The sequence below is a fragment of the Canis lupus genome, chromosome 19, assembly GCF_048164855.1.
Source record: "Canis lupus baileyi chromosome 19, mCanLup2.hap1, whole genome shotgun sequence".
Classification (NCBI taxonomy): domain Eukaryota; kingdom Metazoa; phylum Chordata; class Mammalia; order Carnivora; family Canidae; genus Canis; species Canis lupus.
This window is the reverse complement of record NC_132856.1, coordinates 50,718,271-50,738,695: the sequence shown is the minus strand read 5'-3', so window position 1 is coordinate 50,738,695 and position 20,425 is coordinate 50,718,271. Positions and strand designations below refer to the sequence as shown.

The following is a 20,425-nucleotide window of genomic DNA, read 5'->3' as shown; positions in this document are numbered from 1 at the left end:
GGGCTTGGGGAACAGCCGTTCTGGACATCCCATCTCAGAACCTCGGTGTGAGGGGGGAGGGGCAGCGTGCCCCCTTCAGATGGGGGAACTGAGGCTCAGATCCTAGCTGGGGTAGCTTCCACTTGGAATGGTACCTTGCCGGCTCAGTCGGTAGAGCACAGGACTCTTCATCTCAGGGTCATGAGTTTGAACCGCATGTTGAGTGTGGAGCCTATTTTAAATAAGTGGCTTCCACTCACAACACCCTACTGGCTACCCAAGTATGTAGAGGCATGTCGCCCCAGGGCCGTTCCGTGTGAGCATGGGCCCTAGGTCCTGCGTCAGGGTCCCACAGAATCATGTCTGGGAAGGGCCTCCACTGAATTGGCCGCATGACACCCACTGGCTCACTCCCCTCCTGTGGCTGTTTGAAACACCCCCAGCCCCAGATACACATCCTGAACACACCCACATCCTTTGCCGCATCTGAGCCCATGCACCCACACACTCCTGCGTCAGGAGGAGGGACACAGAAATTGAGATGGCAAGTCCAATCCAGTGGGTGTCCTTTAAAGTACCTAGAAGAACTGTAGGTCCTCAGGATAGAAGGACGGAATGTTTGTTGGAGTCAGATGGAAAAGAAATGTGCCTCAGTGTCCTTATTCAGAAACATTTTTAGCAGTGTGGGAAGGTTATTCATTGACGTTAGGGATCCCTATCAAGTCGGAAGATACTCGCCTTGAGGTGGGAAAGGAGGCTTCATCCCCTGCCCAGGCAAAGCCTGTCCGCTCTGTGCTGATTAGCGGGAGTGTCCAGACAGCACCGGGAAAGATATGATCACGTGGGATTTCAGTTCCCAGGGAGGATTGGGTATACTTCAGGAAAAGCAGCCCCAGCCTCCTCCACTACCAGAAAAGTAGGGTTTTGACAGCCAGCAGCATCAACAACAACAAAAAAAACAGAGGTGGCTGATCCAGTCACCTCAGGTAACAGGAAATCTGTCTTCACACGGAGGCAACCCCAGGTAGGTGCGAACACCACCTGACTCCAGAAGTAGGTCTTTTAACTCCAGGAAGACTTGGAACTAAGTATAGAAAGATCAGGGGAACCCAAACCATAGCATTAGGGAGTTTGCATAAAAAAGGAAATCTCTACATCTCTGGTTGTTTCTAAGTTCTGACAAATCAGCCTAATGTAAGGACATCCTTGTAACAGGTAGCACTTTGCAATGTGTATAAACAGGCAACTGAGTGAGACGCGTGGTTCTGATGCCTGGCTGCATAAGGCGCAGGATGCAGACATCTGAGATCCTGCAAACACCGGAGATGGTGGTCCAAGGTTCATGGCCCTCACAAGCTTTCCTGGCTCGCGGGAATCCTTGTGTACTGGGGCAAGCTCTGGCAAAGCCCTGACATCGACAAACCCTAGTGACCAGGGGTGCCGTGAGCCCCGCAGGACTCTGGCTCCTCAGACATGATCACTCGGCTCCCCGGCTAAAGGGTTGGCCCAGAGCCGGCAGATGTTGAGGCTAAACTTCAAAAGCTCAAAGAAGACTAATCGGGGTTGGAATCGTAACATCAGTGGTGAAACCCAGAAATAAACTGGAATAGTCTTCCCCACACCAAATCCTGACCACTGAAATCCCTAGTGGGCACCTGTGCAAGCATGCACGTGCACACTTATGTACCCACCTAGGCCCCAGTGTATGCAAGCGGGGCAGGCACAAGTTAACACAGTAGGATACAAATGCATATAAAAAAGACTGGGATTTTATTTCCAAGTTGGCACTTGTAGAAGGCACAGAAGCAAATGACTTTGGGGCACCAGAGTAGAAACAGGGAGGAGTGTGAGGCTCCCCTACCTCTACCACCTCCTAAGCGCACTTGAGACAGGCCCAGTGGTGTGGGCTCTGGCCCAGGGCCCTGTGGGTCCCACTGGCTCTGGCTAAGAACCTTGGGGCAGTTCCCCAGGAAGGAACTCCTACCAGGGGGCAGGGCCTTGTCAGCTCTCCCGGCTACAGGGACCAGCATCCTGGGTTGGGTGGGGTGGGGGTGGGGCCCACGGTCAGAGAGAGAAGAGCAGGATGAGAACCAGAAGAAGCACCCCCAGCAGCACCACGATGGCACACCACTGTCGGCGGTCTGGGGCAAGAAGGTCAGAGGTTACAGGGGCACGGGGCACCACCCTTGCCGTCCACTCCCCCAACCACCCCAGCTGCCTTCCCAAGAGGACTTACCACTCGTCATGTGGGATACTTTGGCCATCTTCCTGAGGACCCCATCCATCCGGGACTGGGTGTGGTCCATCTCGTGAACGAAGGCATCCAGCATGCTGTCGATACCAACATGGTGTCAGTCCCCAAAAGCTGTGTGCCGAGCACGGCCAGTGAAGGGCTCCCAGCCCACCCCTAGGATCCTGGCCTCACATGCCCTGCTCATCCAGCTCCTCCCCAACACGGCCGGACATGTGTTTCAGAACCCGGATGCTCCCAGACACCATTTCCAGCTGTTGATCCTGTTGCTCCATGATCAGCTGCAGAGTGGAGTGGGAACAGCTGTCGGCAAGGGGCCCTGAGCTGTCCCCCCCACCCCCAGGCTCCTCCAGTCCAGGATCTCCAACCACCCACACAAACCTGCTGTGTGGCCTGCTGCTCCTCGATGTAACGAGAGGTGGCTGAGGCCATGCTGACATCCAGCAGGTCGCTGGATGACTTCTGGGGAGCTGGCTTGCCTGTGAGCATCTATGGGGCACAGACCACAGGTTCAGGGAGAGATGGCCACTCAGAGCAGAGCCAGACACAGGTTTGTGGCAAATCTAGGTAGCTATTAGTCAGGAAGTAGTCTTGGGAATGGGATAGCTTGGGTTTCCCAGACCCACCACTTAACTAGCAAGGTGACCCCAAGGCCCTATCACTTGACCTCCCTGTGCCTCAGTTTCCTCTGTAAATGGGGGAAATTCCTAGGGCTAGAATGAGGATTTGCCAAATTAATTCATGGAGAACACATCATATAAACAGATGTATTTAAGAATTTGAAAAAAAAAATAAATAAATAAATTAAAAAAAAAAAAAAAAAAAGAATTTGGACTGTAATCCTCAAGGCAGCACACCTGGGAAGCCTGTGGGCATTGACGCAGGACTCCAAACTCGTGCAGGCCTCAGCTCCCCACCCCCTAGGTCCCATGTGGGGATCCCATGACGGGATGGAGACAGGCTGGTTTCACAACATGCAAAGAATGGATACACGACGCAGAAGGAAAAGTGTACCAACAAAAGGCAGCTGGGAGAATGCACACAAAAGCCACGAGTGGGCACACCCATGGAGAGAAATGGTATGCAAGCCGACTGCAGATGGGGATCCACTCAGAGGCCAAGTTCACGCGCTCAGATGCCCAGGTACATACACGGGAAATAAAGCAGGCATACATCCTGGAAACAGTAACACACCAAGCAGGAAAAAAAAAAAAAAGGAAATAAGCATATAGACCCACACCAGGAGGCAAAAAAAGGACTCTATACATAGAGAGGGCTCAGGTGTACACACCCAGAAAGAGCAGGCCAGGGGACAACTGCACACAGAGAAGATGGACACTGACTCAGAAGGGGCAGACAGACATCTGTGCAAGGGAGACAGGTGAACACACCCAGGTCAGGACTGAACTCAAAGGGGAGGGTCTCTCTGGGAGGCTCAGGTGAGGATTTTGGGTCCTGATGCCTTACCTCTCTATTATTCCTCTCCATGAAGGCTATGGCTGCTGGGCTGACCATGTGGTCCTTCATATCCTGGGGGCAAGGACACCATGAGACAAAAAAACACCCCAACCTTCCCACACTCACGCCACCAGAAAACTCTCCTCACCTGGACTGCCTCCCGCATCCGCTCCACGAACACCTTTCTCTCCTGCAGGTCTCCGGCTGGGAGCTTGAACTTTCCGGGGTTGGCTTCCACTATGCGTGAGCCCCGAGTCGACTGTCAAGGCCAAAGCCAGACACAACCCCCTCCTCTGCCTCAAGCCCTCAACTCCCCCTAGGTGTGCAGCCGCTCCCTGCCACAGCAGTGGGCTCTCCCGGGACGCCTTGCAACCCCCCAGGATATCGATGGTCTCCTCCAGGTCCTCGAGGTCCCACTCGATGCTGCGAAGGCCATTCCGCAGCTCATTGGTCGTCCAGTCCAGCTCTTCGCGTCCGACCGCCGCGTCCTCCTGCAGGAGCTCGCACCAGCGCTGGTACAGCCCGCGGGCCGTGTTCACCGCCTTCTGCACCTCGCTGCGGGCAGGGGCACAGAGCGGTCACGCCTGGACCCGGCGTTCCTCCCGCCCGCCACTGCGCCCCCAAACGAGTGGGGGCCTCAGGATACCCCGGTGCCCCCTGCGCACCCCTCCCATTCGGCCCCGGGTCTACCCTGACCCGAGCACCCGGAGGCCGTGCCCAGACCGCCTGGCACGCTCTGGCGGGCACGCGGGCACTAGCTGGCAGGGGAACCGAGTACCCTCCTCCCTCCCCCATTGCTGTCACTCACCCTCGGACAACAAAAAATGGGTCTTCGAGAGACATGTCACCCGCCCCCCCCCCCGCCCTAGGCCGAGCCCCCTCCCCTCTCGGCTTCGGCAGCGGGTTCCTCCCAGTAGAGGGGAACGCGCCGCCACCCCCGCCCCCGTCACGTGACCCGTGCCACCATCGAGAGCCGGGACGCCAGGGCAGAAAGAGAGGCCTCGGAGACCCGAAGCGCAGAAACTTCCGCCCGTCTCACGGCCATCTTTATTGTGGGCAGAGATGGCTTCGCTGCCGCGTAGCCCGCCGCCTGCAGCAGCGTCGCAGTGATGTCTGGCTGGGTTGCGGGTCGAGCTCTTAATCTCTCGGTTCGAGACCCAGCCCCTCGGATGGTTGCTGCGCAACCTGTTTTCCTTTGGAGCGATGTGAATAATAATAACCTCCTTCAAATGAGAGGAGATTATGGCTGGGAAAGGGGATCATTCGATTCATAGATCCTCTTAAGACTTCCTAAGGCTGCACCTTGATCCTGTCATGGGCGATCGTCCCAGCCCAGGGTTGGGAAGAAGTGGGGGAAGGAGTGGTCCTCCCCACTCTCCCGCGGGGGTGGAGTGAGGTGCGGAGTCTTGTTGGGCTCTTCTGTTGGCCTCTCCCCTCCTCTTTTTTCCTACGGAGGAGGTGGCTGTGGGTGGGGGGCCCCAGAGATGCTTCTGGGGTGTGGAGGCTGGCAGTAGCGGGAGGGGGTGGGGTGGTGGCTCTGAGGATGGTGTATACAAGGTAGTCCCCTGTTGGGGGGGGGCGGTGGCAGGAAGGTCTGGAGAGAGGCTCACAGAGATGACTCCTGTGTGACAGAAATGTTGTGTGTGCGGTCTCCGGAAATGCACTTTTTTTTTCGGAGGGGAGCCATCACCTGAGAGGGGTCCTGGTTTGTTTCAGGAGAGATCGGGGCGGGAAGTCTGAAGTTCTTGGAGAGTCTGTGCGCCCCTGTGCTTCAGAGTCGCTGCGTAGAGTCTCAGAGAGAGCGCGCCTGGGCTGGGGACGTCATTGTGGATTCGCCGCGGTGGTGCAGGGGGAAATGGGGACCTCAGCAGGTCGCCGGAGCGTGTGTAGGGTCGCTGAATAGGGACAGTTTTAAGAAGAGCAAGTAATTGTTGAGTCGAGTTTCCCCTCCCTCCCATAAATGAGGACCGGGCGTGAGGATTCTCCAAGGCTGCATGATTTGGCGGGGAGGGGAGAAGCAAGAATACCTGGGGGAGAACCTTGTAGGGAGAAACAATTGTGGGGTCTCTATGGGGTAACAAGGATGAAGGGGTCGTCAGCGAACCGCCCCATGTGTTGGCAAGGTCTTTGTGTAGGGTCTCGGGGAGTTGGCGTCAGTGAAAGTCCTGAGATCGCCCCTTTTTGCCAGCGGGGGTTTTCCCGGAGGCGTCACGCCTTTTTGGCCTCCGGAGCCCGCCGGGTTGGACTCCGGTCCGGAAGCCGGGGCCTACAGCCAGTCGGAGCTGCCGGGAGAGCGACACGGTTAGGGAGGGGGCGTGTTCCGAGGCCAAGGCGCCGCCCCCGCCCTCCCGGAAGGGGGCTGCCGCGGCTCCGAGCGGAGATTCCGGCCCCTGTCCTTATATGGGCAGCCGGAAGCGCCTCGCGCGCCTGCCCTACGTCATCATACCCAAATTTAGCCGTGGAAGTCTGGCGCTTCCAGTGGCCGGAAGACTCTGCCCGCCTGTCGGCGGCTGGGGGAGGGGACGGAGGGGGAGAGAGGAGCCTTCCCTTAAAGGGCCCTTGCCACGAATGAATAGAGCTTAGGAATAATTTTGCATCTTGTTTTGGAGGAACTGGATATAGGTTTTCTTGGAGCGATAGGGCGTAGCGGAGGGTGGGGCCGACGTTTTCTATCTGCTCTATCTCTGCGTTGCTCAGTTTACAGCTTTTATCCCAGCCTCGCTGCCCGGGGCGCAGAGGCGGAGCAGGGCCATGTAGTCTTAGGGGGCGCTGCCACGTGTTCACGGGGACTGTCGTGTTCCCGGGTCCTCTGTTCTGCGAGTCTCCAGCCCACTCGTGGAGCTCGTGTAGAGGGAAACTGGAGGTGAAGGTGGTGTTCGGTGTGGAGCGCACGAATGGCAGCCCGGGCTGCACTCGTGTCTGCACACATCCACTCCCCGTGGAACGGGCAGCTACGGCCCTGGAGCCAGCCGCGCTGCCCGCCGCCTCACCGCCTCAGACAAGGGGGCTGAGGAGGGTTGGCTTACGCTAGAGACGCAAGAGCTGGAGGCCCCAGTGGCCCATTTATTCGTTTAGCAAATATTGAACAGTGTCACTCTGTCTCGATATCCCCACCTGCAGAAATCAGGTGTAACAGTACCCTCCGCGGAGTGGAAATGAGGCATCAATGAGGTATTTAGTGAAGGAAAGCCCTTAACAGCGCCCGGCGGGTAGTGCTTAGTAAGCGTTAGCACGGTTACCCAACCAAAAAACATTAATAGGTTCTGATTCAAAAACCATTAATTAGACACCTGGTAGATGCTAGGAACTGTGGCCACGGAGGATGTGCCGGTTCGAACCCGGTCTTCCCCCGTGCGAAGGGAAACTTGCCGCCTACAATCAGCTGGGGTTTCAGACGCAAGCACGTGGGTGGATTCGGACCCGCACCCGCGGCTCCCCTCTTCTGAGCCTGCGCACCGGCGCACGGAGGGCCCCGAGAAAGGAGACCACCCCGCGCGCTCCGCGTGGACTCGGGAACGCTCCCCCTCACTCCGACTCCCGTCCCTTCTCCCCCACTCGGTAAATTCCACCCTGTCGCTTTAAGGAGTATCTCACCGCCGCGCGTTGGGAAGCCCGGATGCGGCTCTCTGATTGGGCGGGGCGTCTCGGTGACTTCACTCTCGGTACAAAAGGGCCCGGGTGGCGGGCGCCGGGGCAGAGCGTCCCAGCAGTGTCACGGCGTGGGCTGGCGTGAGTGGAGAAGCGTGAGCGAGCGCTTTGCCCGGAGTGCACCTGCTACCTGTCCTGCCCAGCCAGGGAGTCCCCGCCGCCCTCGCCCCTGCCGTCGAGCCGCCATGGAAGTGCAGAAGGAGGCACAACGCATCATGACTCTGTCGGTGTGGAAGATGTACCATTCGCGCATGCAGCGCGGTGGCCTGCGGCTGCACCGGAGTCTGCAGTTGTCGCTGGTCATGCGCAGCGCCCGGGAGCTCTACCTCTCGGCCAAGGTGGAAGCCCACGAGCCCGAGGTGCCCTTGCCGCCCGTCCGCTCCCCCGATCCTCGCCTGCACCAGTCGCGGGAAGCGGAAGCTGGAGCCGAGGCAGCGCCCCCCGACGGTGAGCCGACCTCCCCGGAGCCCATGGACACGCGGGAGGCGCCGCGAGCGGAGGAGACCCCAGCCCGCTGTGCCCCGCGCCCCACAAAAGTCAGCCGAAAGCGGCGCAACAGCAGCCTGAGTGACGGCGGGGACGTCGGACTGGTCCCAAGCAAGAAAGCCCGTCTGGAGGAGGAGGAGGAGGAAGGAGCCTCCTCGGAGGTCCCTGATCGCCTGCAGCCACCTCCCGCGCAAGCGGAGGGCGCCTTCCCCAACCTGGCGCGCGTCCTACAGAGGCGCTTCTCTGGCCTCCTGAACTGCAGCCCCGCCGCCCCCCCGACGGCGCCGCCGGCGTGCGAGGCGAAGCCGGCCTGCCGCCCCGCGGACAGCATGCTGAACGTGCTCGTGCGGGCCGTGGTGGCTTTCTGAGGGTCCCCGAGCGGCGCCACCGGAGCCCAAGCGCGGGCCGAAGCGTCGGCCGGAGTGCGCAGACCCGAGGCGAGGCCCGCCCCCGGGGGAGCGCCCGCCGAAACCGTGGAGAGGAGCTGCCGCCCGGGCTGCTGAGGCCTAAAGAGGGACTCTGCCCCCGGGGAGCCGTCGCCGTCTGTGCGCAGCGGCGGCGCCGAGGAGCCTGAGCCGGGAGCGCGAGCGCCTTCCGCCGAGACCTGCTGCGCCCACAGGTGCTGTCTTAACGGACTGGGACGTGGACCTTTCCCTCTCCTTCTGGGACTGGGAGCAGGGAGGCTTGGTTCTTTCAACTCCTCAGGGTCGGACTTTAGTTTTTACTGGGAGCTGTGCTGCCCTTTCAAGGTTTTTCAATAGTTGGTGTTTGCATTTCCAACCTCAGAGAATTCCAGGCAGGCGCTCCCCTTCCCCCACCAGTGACATACTTGTGCAAGCGGTCATCGTTGCGTCATGGGGCAGACGTGGGAGCTTCCTGTTGCCTTGCGTGGGTGTGGGGCCTGGGAGGAGGGTCTGGGGTGTGGACCGCCCTGGGGAATGGGAGGAGGGCGTCCTGAGTCACCTCGCACCGCTTGCTGCGGGTTTGTGCCCCACGCCCCTGCGCCTTCGGGTGCATAGCGGGGGGGGCTGATCTAATTTCAGGTTAAAATTTTTCTCATCTGGTGCGTTAGAGGTGGGAATATGTTCACGGTCTCAAGCGTGACCATCCCTCAGACACAGACACAACCCAGACGATCCTGGTCTGAATCACAAAAATTGGGTGGGGGTGTTTGGAGCTCTGTAAGGCTGAGCTGGGACCAGTTGCTGGTGAGACTGGGCCAGCCCGGGGAGGGGAAGATTCTTGCCAGGGCGTTCTGAGGTCTGTTTACCTTTACTGTGGTGGATTCTGTTTAATTTCATCTATCTGGCCTTTTGCTGGAAACGCCAGATAGGAAAATAAAGAGCATTTGAATAAAGTCTTTGCGGCCCGTCTGGTTTTCTTCCCTGATGGGGGGATGGGCAGGGTTAAGGGGTCAGGAGCGGGCGGCGGCTTGCTGGGGCCCCAGAAACCGGTCTGACCGGCTATCACGTGGGCAGAGTGGGCGGGATGGGGCTGGGCCCCCTTTTCTTTGCCAGAGCATTTCCGTACTGGGTGCCCTGAGGTTCCGACTCCTTAAGCTCCCCCATATTTGGGAGTTTCTTAGAAATTCGAAAACTCCGGGGGTGGGGAGAGGTGGGCTTCAGGTGGGTTGAGATGTCTGGGGGAAATTGGGTGGGGACTTGGGAAAGATAGCAGATCTCCCCCCACCCCACCCCACTTGACCAACTGCATCCGCTTTGGCTGGGGCCCCACGGCTTGGGGGGGAACTGAGGTGAGCTTTGGAGGGCCCTTTACACCCCTGCTCTCATCTCTAGCGGTATAGTTGTGTGACTCAGGCCAGGAAGTGAGTTCCCAGCCTCAGTTTCCTCATCTGTGAAGTAGGCCTCTAAACAGCTTTCCCGCGGGGCGACTGGAGATTTGGAAATGCCCGTGAGAGCCCTCGTTACTGGATTTGGCTCCATTCCAGCTCCATGTTAGTCACCCCAGAGGAGAAACGCTCATCATTTACCCACCGCTGATGTAGGAGAGGGGCCGCAAGGCGTTGCCCCGGGGCGGGTGGCGGGGTGGCCGTGGGAAGGACAAAGGAGCCGCAGGTGCGGGCCGCCAGGGCGGCGGGAGGCCCCGGGAAAGCCGCCGCCCCGCCTCCAGACGGCTGGCTCCGGCGCTCGGGCCTCCCGCGACCCGGGGGGACCTGACCCCGAGGCCCCGGGGTGGAAGGAGGAGGAGGGTGCGGTGGCGGCCGGACCCGCCCAGAACGCCCGCCTCCGGCTCTCCTCCGGCTGCATCCACACACCCCCACCCCCGCCTCCCCGCCTCCCTCAGGGTTCCCCCGGGGAAATCTAGCCTCGCGCGCCTCCTCGGCCACCTGATTCTTTCCTGGGAAACGGGAGACTTTAGCGCCACCCACCCGGGGTCCTGACCCATAACTCCCCAGTGGGACGTGGGCGGGGGAGAGCCCCACACCCCAGCAGCAGTTCAGTGCGTTCGCGTGGGAGCTACTCCCCCGAGAACAGAGCCCGCCCCGGGAAGTCCCTGGCGGCTGGGGAGGGGGCCTCACTGCGCATCCTGTCGCAGGAACCTCCTGGCCCTTCCTTCCTCCGGGGAAAAGGCCTGGCCATCCCCGCCCCTGCCTCCCCGGGGGTTTCCGGGCTGGGGGCTGGAGGTGATGTGGTGGGAGACCGGAGAAGCACCCCCACACACACGCACCCCTTTAAGATACACCCCTTCCCTTCCCCCCATTTCACCCTTCAGAGTAGGCAACATTGAAAATTTGTCACAATAACCAAACTCTGATGAGGTTTGGAGTTTTCACACCTTTACATGGCATTGGATTATTGGGACAGGCCCTCTGGGGAGTGATGGGTGGGCCAGGAGCTGTGAAAACTAAAAATGTCACATGTCCCTTGACCAGTGGATTCTCCCGGGAGTCTCAGGCCTGTACCAGGATGTTTGCTACAGCGCTGCACAAACTGGCACAATTTGGAAATGACCTACATGCCCATCCAACCTGACTGGTCTGGTGGAATGTGGACTACCCATGCCTCCCCAGAGAATAAATGGCCCGAGTGGGACAGGTCTACATACCCTGGCAACCTCAGAACCATGATGCCCAGTGACAAAGGCCAGATGCGGAAGTTGGGTCAGAACAGATTCCGGAGCCAGATTACCAGCTCTACTTGCCAGCTGTGCAGCTTTGAGCAAGTTACTTCACCTCTCTGGGCCTGTTTCCCTGGCTGTAAATTGTGGACAGTAACAGTCCCTACCTCTCAGGTTCATTGTGAAGAGGAAGTGAGACCATAGGTATAAAGTGCTTAGTGGAACGCCTGGGCACACCGGAAGTGTTATTTTCTTATTGTTAGAACCCTTGATGATAACAGCACCGGCCATTTAGAAGCACATAGAGCAGGACACCTGGGTGGCTCAGCGGTTGAGCATCTGCCTTCGGCTCAGGGCCTGATTCCAGGGTCCTGGGATCGAATCCCTGCATCAGGCTCCCCACAGGGAGCCTGCTTCTCCCTCTGCCTATGTCTCTGTGTCTCTCGTGAAAAAATAAAATCTAAAAAAAAAAAAAAAAAAAAGCGCATACAGCGAGACAAGCATGTATGTAACACGTATACAGATGCTGTGCTTATCCCAGAGAGCTGGGAAAAACAGTTCCTCCAGTAGCTGGGTGTGAAGGGGGACCAGCTCCCCTCTCAGGTCAAGTTTGGCCTCATCCTAGTGATTTGACAGGGTTGACTCTTCCCTCCTCTAGGCCCCCACATTTCCGGTTTCCTCCCAGCCTCTGTCTACACTCACCCCTTTGTAGGTAGTCTCATTCCGTCTTAGGGCTCTAAATGTCAGTCTATACTGACTCCCATATTTTGTTCTCCATCCTGACCCCCTCCCTGGGCCCCCAGACTGTCCGAGCCCCCTCCCTATGTCAACTTGTGGGGCACTAAGATATTCCAAACAGAACAGGACCCGCAGAGAGTTCTTGCTGTTCTCTGTCAGCTTCTCAACTGAGGAATCCTCCTTGAATCCTTTTTTTCTCCTTCCCTCGCGACCACAGCATGCAGTCACGGGTGCCGTCAACTTGACCTCTCATTCCACTCCACTCTCCCCACCATCAAGACTCCCGTCTTTAGTGTGAGCTGCCATCACTTCTCACCCGGATCAAGGCCGAGGCTTCCTCCCAGCCCTTGCTCCTGCCACAATCTAATCTACACGGCAGCTCCACAGATTTTATAAAATGCAGATTGGATAATTTCAGTCTCCAGCCCCCCCTCTGCTTCATCCACAGTGGCCTCCTTCCCACTTGGAGAACAGGCCAAGCATGTTCCAGCCCACGGCCTTTGCACTTGCTGCTCCTTCTGCCAGCAATGCTCTTCTCCCAGACACCCATCCTCACTTTCTTTGGATTTCGGTTGAAATGTCACCTCCTCGGAGTGGTCTTCTTTGGCCACCTGATCTAAAATGGCTCCCTTTTCTGCCACTCAGCTCCTTTGGCCCTCTTTTTGGCCTTCCTTAGAACACTCCTCATTATCTCAAAGGGTAAATTTATGTTCTAGTTAGCATCTGTGCCCTCATGCGAATGTCACTTGCACGAATGTCCAACACAGGCCTGAAAGAGGGAATGAGGCTGTCTGGGGTAGGCAAGTGCTAAGAGCTTAATATTTATTGTCTCATTTACTCAGTGGCTTCTTGTGACTCTTAGAATTTCCAACAGTTGACAGGATTTCTGTCATATCTGCGTAAGGACTGTACTATTATTTATCTAAAAACTTTTCTTAAGGTAACTCACTTGTTAATCACTAACCATACTTAGAAGGTAACAGTTAATAAAAGTTACAGTGAAAACAAAACAATGTCATAAGATCCTGCTGAAACAGTAGCCAGTATGAGGGTCCTCACAGCTTTATTAATTAGGAAGGGAGATTATCAAGAGTTAGAGACACATTATTACCATAGCAAGAGGCCTATGACTAGGTGAAGACTGAAATCTAAAAAGAGAAATGGAGAGATTCATTGTCATATTTAAATATCAGCGCTAAGTCACTTTGCTCACTGTTTCGGAGTTAGGAAAATTCTGCTTCTAGAAGAGAGACAAAGCTACAAATGTTCCCCATTTTGGGCCTCTGTTTACTGACACTCCGATCAAGACGTACTTAAAAAAAATTTTATTTTTCTTTTAATAGTAGCACAGTTGCAGTTTTACATTTGTTTCTGGGGTTGTCTCTTCTAGCCTATGGCCTCCATGCGAGGGCAGAAACGAGTCCAGCAGGTGCTCTGCTAAGTGGTTTTTGTGAATGGATGATGCATTTGCAACTCTCCTTTGAGATCGCTTCTTTGATCCACTTTTGACGGATCGGGAAACTGAGGCCAGAGAGGATCGCCCTGCCGGAGAGCAAGCAGAGCCAGCTCTCGCCGTGCCCGCCGTCCGGAGATCCCTTCCCCTCTCCGCTGTGCCGGACCGGCGACCCGCTGGGAAAGGGCAGGGCCCCAGAAGCAGCACCCAGACCGGTTTGCCGGGTTCCGGGAACCTGGGCGAGGTCCGCGCGTCCGAGACGGTGGAGACGCAGCTCTTGGCCAGGCGGGGCGAGGACGGGACTTGATCTTCGCGAGGAAATTTGAGTCCGGGGCCAGGCGCTCGGGGTCTGTAACTAGCCGCCGCGCGGGGCGGAGCCTTCTGGGTGTCAATCGCGGGCGGGGGCGGGACCCACGAGCCTCGCGCTCTCCTCCGCGCCCCACCCCTGCGCGCGGCACCGAGTGACTTCCAAGAACTCCCAGGGTCGCGTGCAGCCCGGGCCACGCCCCTCGCCCCCAAACTGGTCCCTTCTGGATCCCGCCCCGGCCCTGCGCACGTGGCCCCCCACCCCCGAGCTCTCCCCGGGGGTGCGGGGGAGGGACTTGGGGGGCCCGCGCCGGAAGGCGGAGGCCGCGGGCCCGCTCGCAATCAGGTAAATCGCGGAAAAAGTCGAAGGGGAAATGGGGATTGCCAGAGTTTGGGGCCCACGCCGTTCACCGTGGTCGTGGGGGCTGCTGGAACCCCCGTGTGCCCGGAGGAGCTCAGATCCACACCTTCCCCACCTGCGCCCAGAGTTGCTCTCACTAGGGTTCCTCTGTGTTTCCTGAGGCTCAGCCTAGGGCTAAGTTCCGCCCACTGCTGTGTTAAGGGGAGTTTGGGTCTCCCCACGTTTGTGTCCAGGTGAGCCGAGCCCAAGGCCTGAGGCCCTCCACCTACTTGTCCGGGCTTGAGACCTGCCCACGCCCACGCCCATGCCCACGCCCACGCCCACCTCCCTGTCTGACCTTTTTTTTTTTTTTAAAGATTTTGTTTATTCGTGAGAGACAGAGAGGCAGAGACATCTGCAGACAGAGAAGCAGGCTCCCTGCGGGGAGCCCAATGCAGGCCCCGATCCCAAGACCCCGGGATCACGACCTGAGTCAAAGGCAGACGCTCAACCACTGAGCCACCCAGGCGTCCCCCTGCCTGACCCTTTTTAACGCAGCCCTTTTCAGCAGAAATATCCCTGGGCAGCCCCCACTCCGCCCCCTTTTTATTTCTCCAGCCTTCCAACGTGCGGGGCCGCAGCACATTGTTGACTCTGGGTTAAGAAAATGTTTCTTAACATTCTGTTAAGAATGTTTCTGGGTTAAGAAAATGATCCCAACATTCACTGCCTCCCCTGCTCCCCCTCCCCCCACCCCCGTAACCCCTCAGCTCCTTCCTGCACCTAGGCGGCTCCCCTGGCCCCCTGGGGACCTGCCTTCCCCCCCTGCCACCGACTGGCACCAATTAATTTCCTCCTCAGCCGGTCCACCCACATCTGGTGGCCAGCTGCTCGCCCTCGCCCTGCCCGCCCCAGGGTCTCCCGGGGAATTGCTAACAGCTCCCCTCCTCCCTGCGCCCCTCAAGCCCTGACGCCCCACCAAAGCACACTCTCCCCCCCTCCCCCACCAGAGTCTGCTAATCGGAAAAAGCTGACAGTTAGGACCTGGAGAAGAGACGATCTGAAATCAGAAGGAGGAGGGGTGGGGTGTGAAACTTTCTGAACCAGAGACGGGGGTGGGGTGGTGGCGTGGAGGGAGGGGGGAAGGCAAGAGCTTAAGTTGTACCTAAAGGCTCGAGATCAAAGTTTTCTGGCTTCCAGATGGGGACTGCAAGGAGGGCTGCCCCCACCCAGGGGCGGGCAAGGCTGAGCACCCCCCTTCCTCGGAAACCCCCTGAGACGAGGCGGTGGTGACAGCTGTGCCCCAGCCCGCGCCCGGCGGGCTTCCTTTTCCTGTGCTCACTCTCCCCGACAGGCTGGCCAGCAGCCTGGAGACACCGGTCAGGCCCTTTTGAAGGGGCTCCCCAGAGGGTCTTCCTGGATGAGGGGGAGGGGACTGGCTGAGAACAATGGGCTTCTGTAGCCGCAGGACGCCAGGCGCTTCCTGTTAACCCTTCCCTCGGGTTGCAGGGTTGCAGCTTCGGGGAGCATCTCAGAGGCCTGGACTGTGCAGGGGGACAGAGAGGGGATTGGCAAAGTAAGCAGACGTGCAACTCTTTTTCTCCTGTGGCGGGTTTTGTTTTCAAAAGTGATCAGAAACCGTGAGCTGAATGCAGACCTTACCTTCCTCGATGGACTCGCAGTCTGGTTCTTTGCTTTCTGCTGAGCTGAGGGGCTGTACAGCCTGGGGACAGGGAGAGGCCTCCTTTGGGAGAATCCACGCTCAGCAGTGAGGCCTCCCAGGATCTCTGGGGGTGGGCTTGGCTGGCCTGAGGGACCCAGGTGAATCCAAGATCCAGCTATGTTTGCTGGATTAGTTATGTTTCCTGCCAGATTAGCTGGAGGCCACACCCCCTGAGCGAGTCCTTGGGTGGTCTGGGCCTCAGTTTCCCTGTTTGGCAAGTTCTCCCATGAGCCTGAGAGGAGCACCGCCCAGAACGACCTGAGCTGGGGGTCTTGGAAACCTTTTGCTGTCCCTTGGAGCCCTAGGAAGCCACGCTGGGGAATTAGCTGCTCTGTTAATTGGAGGATTCGTGCAAAGTCCCTACTGTTTACAGAGCTAGCCTGAGAAGCTCCCCCTCAAGGGATTCTGTGAACCTCCATGAGCCTCTGAGGGCCCCTCGAGACTCAGCATCCGGCCCTGGAGGCTTTTGGGTAGTTACAGACCAGATAACATGCCCTGTTTTAAGAAGAGACTACATACATAGATGCCTCCCACCAGCCAGGTACTGTGCTTGGCTCCTCTCCCATATTCACTTACTCCTCGCTACAAGCCTAGGTCAGAATTAGACACTTTCCCTGGTTCCATTTTACAGATAAGAGAATTGAGGCACGGAGCAAATGTGTGTCTAGTAAAACAAAGTCCATTGTTTTTCTTTCTCTCCTGGATTGAGGTGGGGGTGGGCAGGGGTTAGGTAGCTTGTCCACACCACTGGACTGTTGCTTGTGTATATCCAGCAGCTTATCTTCCGTTCACCGATAAGGAAAGAGAACCCAGGGGTGTGAGAGTCACGTACCCCACATCTCACTGCCACCCCGGGCAGCCTTTTTCTCTCTCCTTCCATCCTCAGCAGAGGGCCCACCAGGTTTGCCCACCAAATGCCCTCTTTAGTTTTTAAGGGCCACTTGCTAGGTGACTTTGTACCACCTTTTCTCCCCCTTTGGACAGCGAGAACCTTCCAAGGGCAAATATGTACACGCTCAACCCGAGGACTTGAGGAGGACAAAGTAGGTTTTGGGTTTTTTTTTGGGGGGGGGGGGCGTATTTTGTTTTTTAGGTTTTTTTTCCTGTTGTTTTTGATAATCAATATTTACTGAGCAAAACCAAACTTCTAGACTGGAAAGGCCCCCTTGCTGGTGTCTGGAACAGGAAGTGGCTCACTGCTTTTGCCTTTCAGACCGGAGGGCAGGCGGGGGAGGGCCTGCTGGAGGCCCAGCAGCTGGGGTTGGGGCTGCTCTGGGGTTTGGGCCCCAGGCCAGCCTACCGCCAACCAGCCTCCACCTGAGGCCCCCTTACCCCCCCTCCTTCTCTCCCATCTGTGGCCCGCCCTTCCGGAATGAACCTTGTCCTGGCTGCTGGCCACCAGGAAGGCAAAGCAAGCCTGCAATTACTCACTGCTGGGTCCCTGCAGGCTGCAGCTCTGGGCTCCTGGGGTGAGGGTGGGTGGTGCCTCGAGACCCTTTCCCTCTCAGGCTCCACATGGGGGTGGCGGCTGGAGTCTGCAGCACTGAGTTCCATGTAGCCTCCAGCCACCCTCGAACTCCCCACGGACACTGCCTTAGCAGCAGATCCTGGAATTTTCGCAGTGGTCTCCTGTCCTTTGGACAAGGCCTTCTTTTCTGAGTGGGGTGGGTGTGAAGCCGGTTCTGAGGCCAGCTGAGAAACGGGCTGCGAGAAGGGGCCTTCGCAGGGACCAGCAGAGCTCTCCTTTCAGCCCGGGGGCTTCTCCTCTCACTGCTTTGCTTTGCTTTGCTTCTGTGGCTGCTGTGAGACGAGGCTGCCCTTGGCAAGGGAGGGCCCTGAGGGACGCCGTGTGCATCAGCGGCCTCTTCTGTGTCTTCCAGTGCAGCCTGGGCCTCATCCTATTTGCCTGTGCCTCCTTCCTTTCTCCTCGGGCTTGTCCCGCTTTCTCCGGGCTCTCAGGCGGTCCACGCTCCCAGCAGTTCCACTGTCAGGCTGGGAAGGCCGGAGCCAGGATCCATCCCCAGGGCCCTGTCTCAAGCTTGGACCTGGGTTTCTGGTCAGAGGGGGAGAGTGGGCTCAGTCTCCTCAAACCAGGAACTCAGTCTAGGCTCTGTGGCTTCCATATACACAGACACGCTCACACACAGACACACACCCCTGTACACACACACACACACACACACACACACACACACACACACACACGGCTCCTGAGCATTCTCTGCCCCTGATTGTCCTGGATTGGCCTTGTGTGCCTGTTCCCTCCTGTCAGTGACTTCCCCCTCTCCTTGCAGCTGGTCTTTACATTCTAGAAAGCTGGGAGGGGGCGGGGAAGTTCCTCAGAATGCTCCTGCCAGCCACACTCCAGGGTTGGCCAGGCCTCACGCACGCACAGAGCCATATGCTTCCCGCTTGGTGCTTGTGGCCAGCGTGAATCCTCCCTGAAACCTTCTCCTCAGCTCTCTTGCACCTGAGCCCATCCTGTTCCGTTGCCATGGCATCCACGGAACCCAGAAGCCAGATGGTCTTGTGTCCCCTAATGCCCCTTCCGGGCTCAGGCACTTTGAGCTCAGCAAGTTTCCTCAGCACCCCTCTGTCCTCAGCATGCGTCGAGGCTCTGTGCCCGGTGGCTCATCTTTTCCCCTGGTGACTCCTGAGTCAGGCAACAACAGCACTTGTCCAAATTCAGCTCATAGTGTCAGGTTTTTGTTTTCTGGTTTTGTTTTTAAAGTAAGCTTCACACTCAGGGCACCTGGATGGCTCAGTCTGTTAAGCGTCTGCCTTCAGCTCAGGTCTTGATCCTGAGGTCCTGGGATCGAGCCCCAGCATTGGGCTCCCTGCTCAGCGGGGAGCCTGCTTCTTCCTCTCCCTCTGCTGTGCCCCCTGCTTGTGTTCTCTCTCTCTTTCTGTTAAATAAATAAATAAAATCATAAAAAAAATAAAGTAAGCTCTACACAGCATAGGGCTTGAACTCACAATGCCAGGGGCCCCATGACAAGTGTCCGATTTGAATTCTAGTTTATGGGACCTGGAGCCTAAGGTCTTAAGAATGACAACAGGGGTGCCTGGCTGGCTCTGTCTGTAGGGCACACAACTCTTAAGCTCAGGGTCATGAGTTTGAATGCCACGTTGGACATAGAGATTACTTAAAAAAAAAAAAAAAAGAATGACAGTGATCATAGAAACCAGTGCTTATTAGTTCAAGTACTTCACTCATGGAGTCTTCACCACGTGAGTTATTATGGCCTTCTCCTCATTTCACATTGAGGAAACTGAGGCTCCATGTGGGGAGATAACTTTCCTACTATTTACAGTCTTTATAGCTAAAAAGTACCATAGCCTGGATGTGAACCCAGGCATTTGGCAGTGTTTCTTGACTTTTACAGCTGGATGGTTCCCTGTGGTGGGGCTGCCTTGTGCATCAGCGGATGTTGGGCGTCAGTATTGGCCTCCCCCCCCACCCCCCCACCCCCCGCCAGGTACCAGCAGTGGTAGCAATAAAAAATATAGGTGTGGCTGACCGTTGGGGTGGAGTGGGTGAGGAGTAGGCTCACCACCGCCATCCACCGCCCTGCCTCTCCACACATGTCCCTCTGCAAAGCATCACTCTGTGTGTGTGTGTGTGTGTGTGTGTGAGTGTGTGTGTGTGGTGTGTCTTTTCCCAAGTATGGTATAGAGTATAGACTGCGGCCTTGGCTTGAGTCCTGGAGATGGAGGTGATTGGCAGGTCCTGGCATGTTGGGGCAGGTCAGCAGGGTCACCTTTCTAGGCCACATCCCTCTCCCTGGAGGGAGGGGTGCCGGCTCCTAGCCCCTGGTGGCTGGACTTGCCCAAGTGGTGGTGGCTTGAGCATCCACCAGTGCCCAGGTGGGTGGAGACAGGCAGCCCTTCCTTCCTGGTTCCCAGGGGTGGGCGGTGGCGGCGGCAGCTGCCCAGGACTCAGAGGGCGTGGGGAGCCCCGACCTGGCCTCTGGATTTACTGAGTGGGTGCCGGGGTGTGTGCTCTGAGACCCAAGGCCCTTGTGGGTGCGGAGGAGAAACCAGAGGCTAAAGTAGGTCTCCCCGCCCTCCTGCCTGCCACCCTGATGGCCCACCCAGCCCTGGCTGCATGCCAGGAATGCCGGCATGGTGACTCACAGAACTGCTGGGAGAAGCGCCTTGCAGGGTGGGGGGATCCCCCTCCTTCTCCGCTTTCCCAGCATCCCCATCACGACCAGGACCCTTGAGGCCACATCTCAGACTAGTCACACTGGCTCTCTCCCCCCTCCTCTTCCTCTCCCTGTGTGCCCCTCAACCTCCCAGCTGGAGTTTTGTTCTCCACATCATGCTAGGGCAGAAAGGCAGAAATGAACGTGGGGCCGTGGGGCGTGGAAATATCTCTGAGGTTGGAATATATTTAGGCCTGGACGAGAGAGTGTGCATGGTAGAGAGCAGACCTCAGCGTTGGCCTGGCCTGGCCTGGGCTGGGGGTGGGCGCCCGAGGAGTGAGGCCCCGGCCCTGAGCCAGTGCAGGAGGCTTCTATCTTCTCTCTCTCTCTCTCTCTCTCTTTTTTAAAGATTTTATTTATTCATGACACACACACACACACACACACACACACAGGCAGGCAGAGACACAGGCAGAGGGAGAAGTAGGTTCCATGCAGGGAGCCCGACATGGGACTTGATCCTGGGTCGCCAGGATCAGGCCCGGGTCTCCAGGGTCAGGCCCTGGGATGAAGACAGAGACGCTAAACTGCTGAGCCACCCGGGCTGCCCTCTTCTCTTTCTTTCTCTTTCTTTTCTTTTCTTTTCTTTTCTTTTCTTTTCTTTTCTTTTCTTTTCTTTTCTTTTCTTTTCTTTTCTTTCTTTTTTTTCTTTTCTTTTCTTTCTTTTCTTTTCTTTTCTTTTCTTTCTTTTCTTTTCTTTTCTTTTCTTTCTTTCTTTTTCTTCTTTCTTTCTTTCTTTCTTTCTTTCTTTCTTTCT

The 20,425-nt window shown here is 57.3% G+C and overlaps 3 protein-coding genes across 4 annotated transcripts; 1 reads left to right on the top strand and 2 right to left on the bottom strand.

The window, feature by feature from the left end:
- Positions 1 to 1,730: 1,730 nt before the first annotated feature.
- Positions 1,731 to 5,106, bottom strand: STX10 (syntaxin 10). 2 transcript variants are annotated; one of them, XM_072787079.1, is made up of 8 exons: positions 4,497 to 5,106; positions 4,074 to 4,243; positions 3,837 to 3,931; positions 3,698 to 3,760; positions 2,612 to 2,719; positions 2,409 to 2,511; positions 2,216 to 2,310; positions 1,731 to 2,120 (listed from the first exon to the last, which is right to left on the bottom strand). In XM_072787079.1, the coding sequence occupies exons 1-7, from the start codon at positions 4,529 to 4,531 to the stop codon at positions 2,222 to 2,224; spliced, it is 663 nt and encodes a 220-aa protein (XP_072643180.1). In that variant the 5' UTR covers positions 4,532 to 5,106; the 3' UTR covers positions 1,731 to 2,120; positions 2,216 to 2,221. The 2 variants fall into 2 exon arrangements, with proteins under 2 accessions (XP_072643180.1, XP_072643179.1); XM_072787078.1 differs by having other exon boundaries at positions 2,405 to 2,511; positions 4,497 to 5,099.
- Positions 5,107 to 6,360: 1,254 nt separating this feature from the next.
- IER2 (immediate early response 2) lies at positions 6,361 to 9,179 on the top strand. Its single transcript, XM_072787080.1, has one exon. It carries the CDS (start codon positions 7,522 to 7,524, stop codon positions 8,188 to 8,190), a length of 669 nt encoding a protein of 222 aa, XP_072643181.1. The 5' UTR covers positions 6,361 to 7,521; the 3' UTR covers positions 8,191 to 9,179.
- Positions 9,180 to 12,948: 3,769 nt separating this feature from the next.
- On the bottom strand, positions 12,949 to 19,023 carry LOC140611460 (uncharacterized). The gene is made up of 4 exons (XM_072788210.1): positions 18,982 to 19,023; positions 15,400 to 15,840; positions 14,903 to 15,281; positions 12,949 to 13,446 (listed from the first exon to the last, which is right to left on the bottom strand). Exons 1-4 carry the CDS (start codon positions 19,021 to 19,023, stop codon positions 13,076 to 13,078), a joined length of 1,233 nt encoding a protein of 410 aa, XP_072644311.1. The 3' UTR covers positions 12,949 to 13,075.
- Positions 19,024 to 20,425: the final 1,402 nt, after the last annotated feature.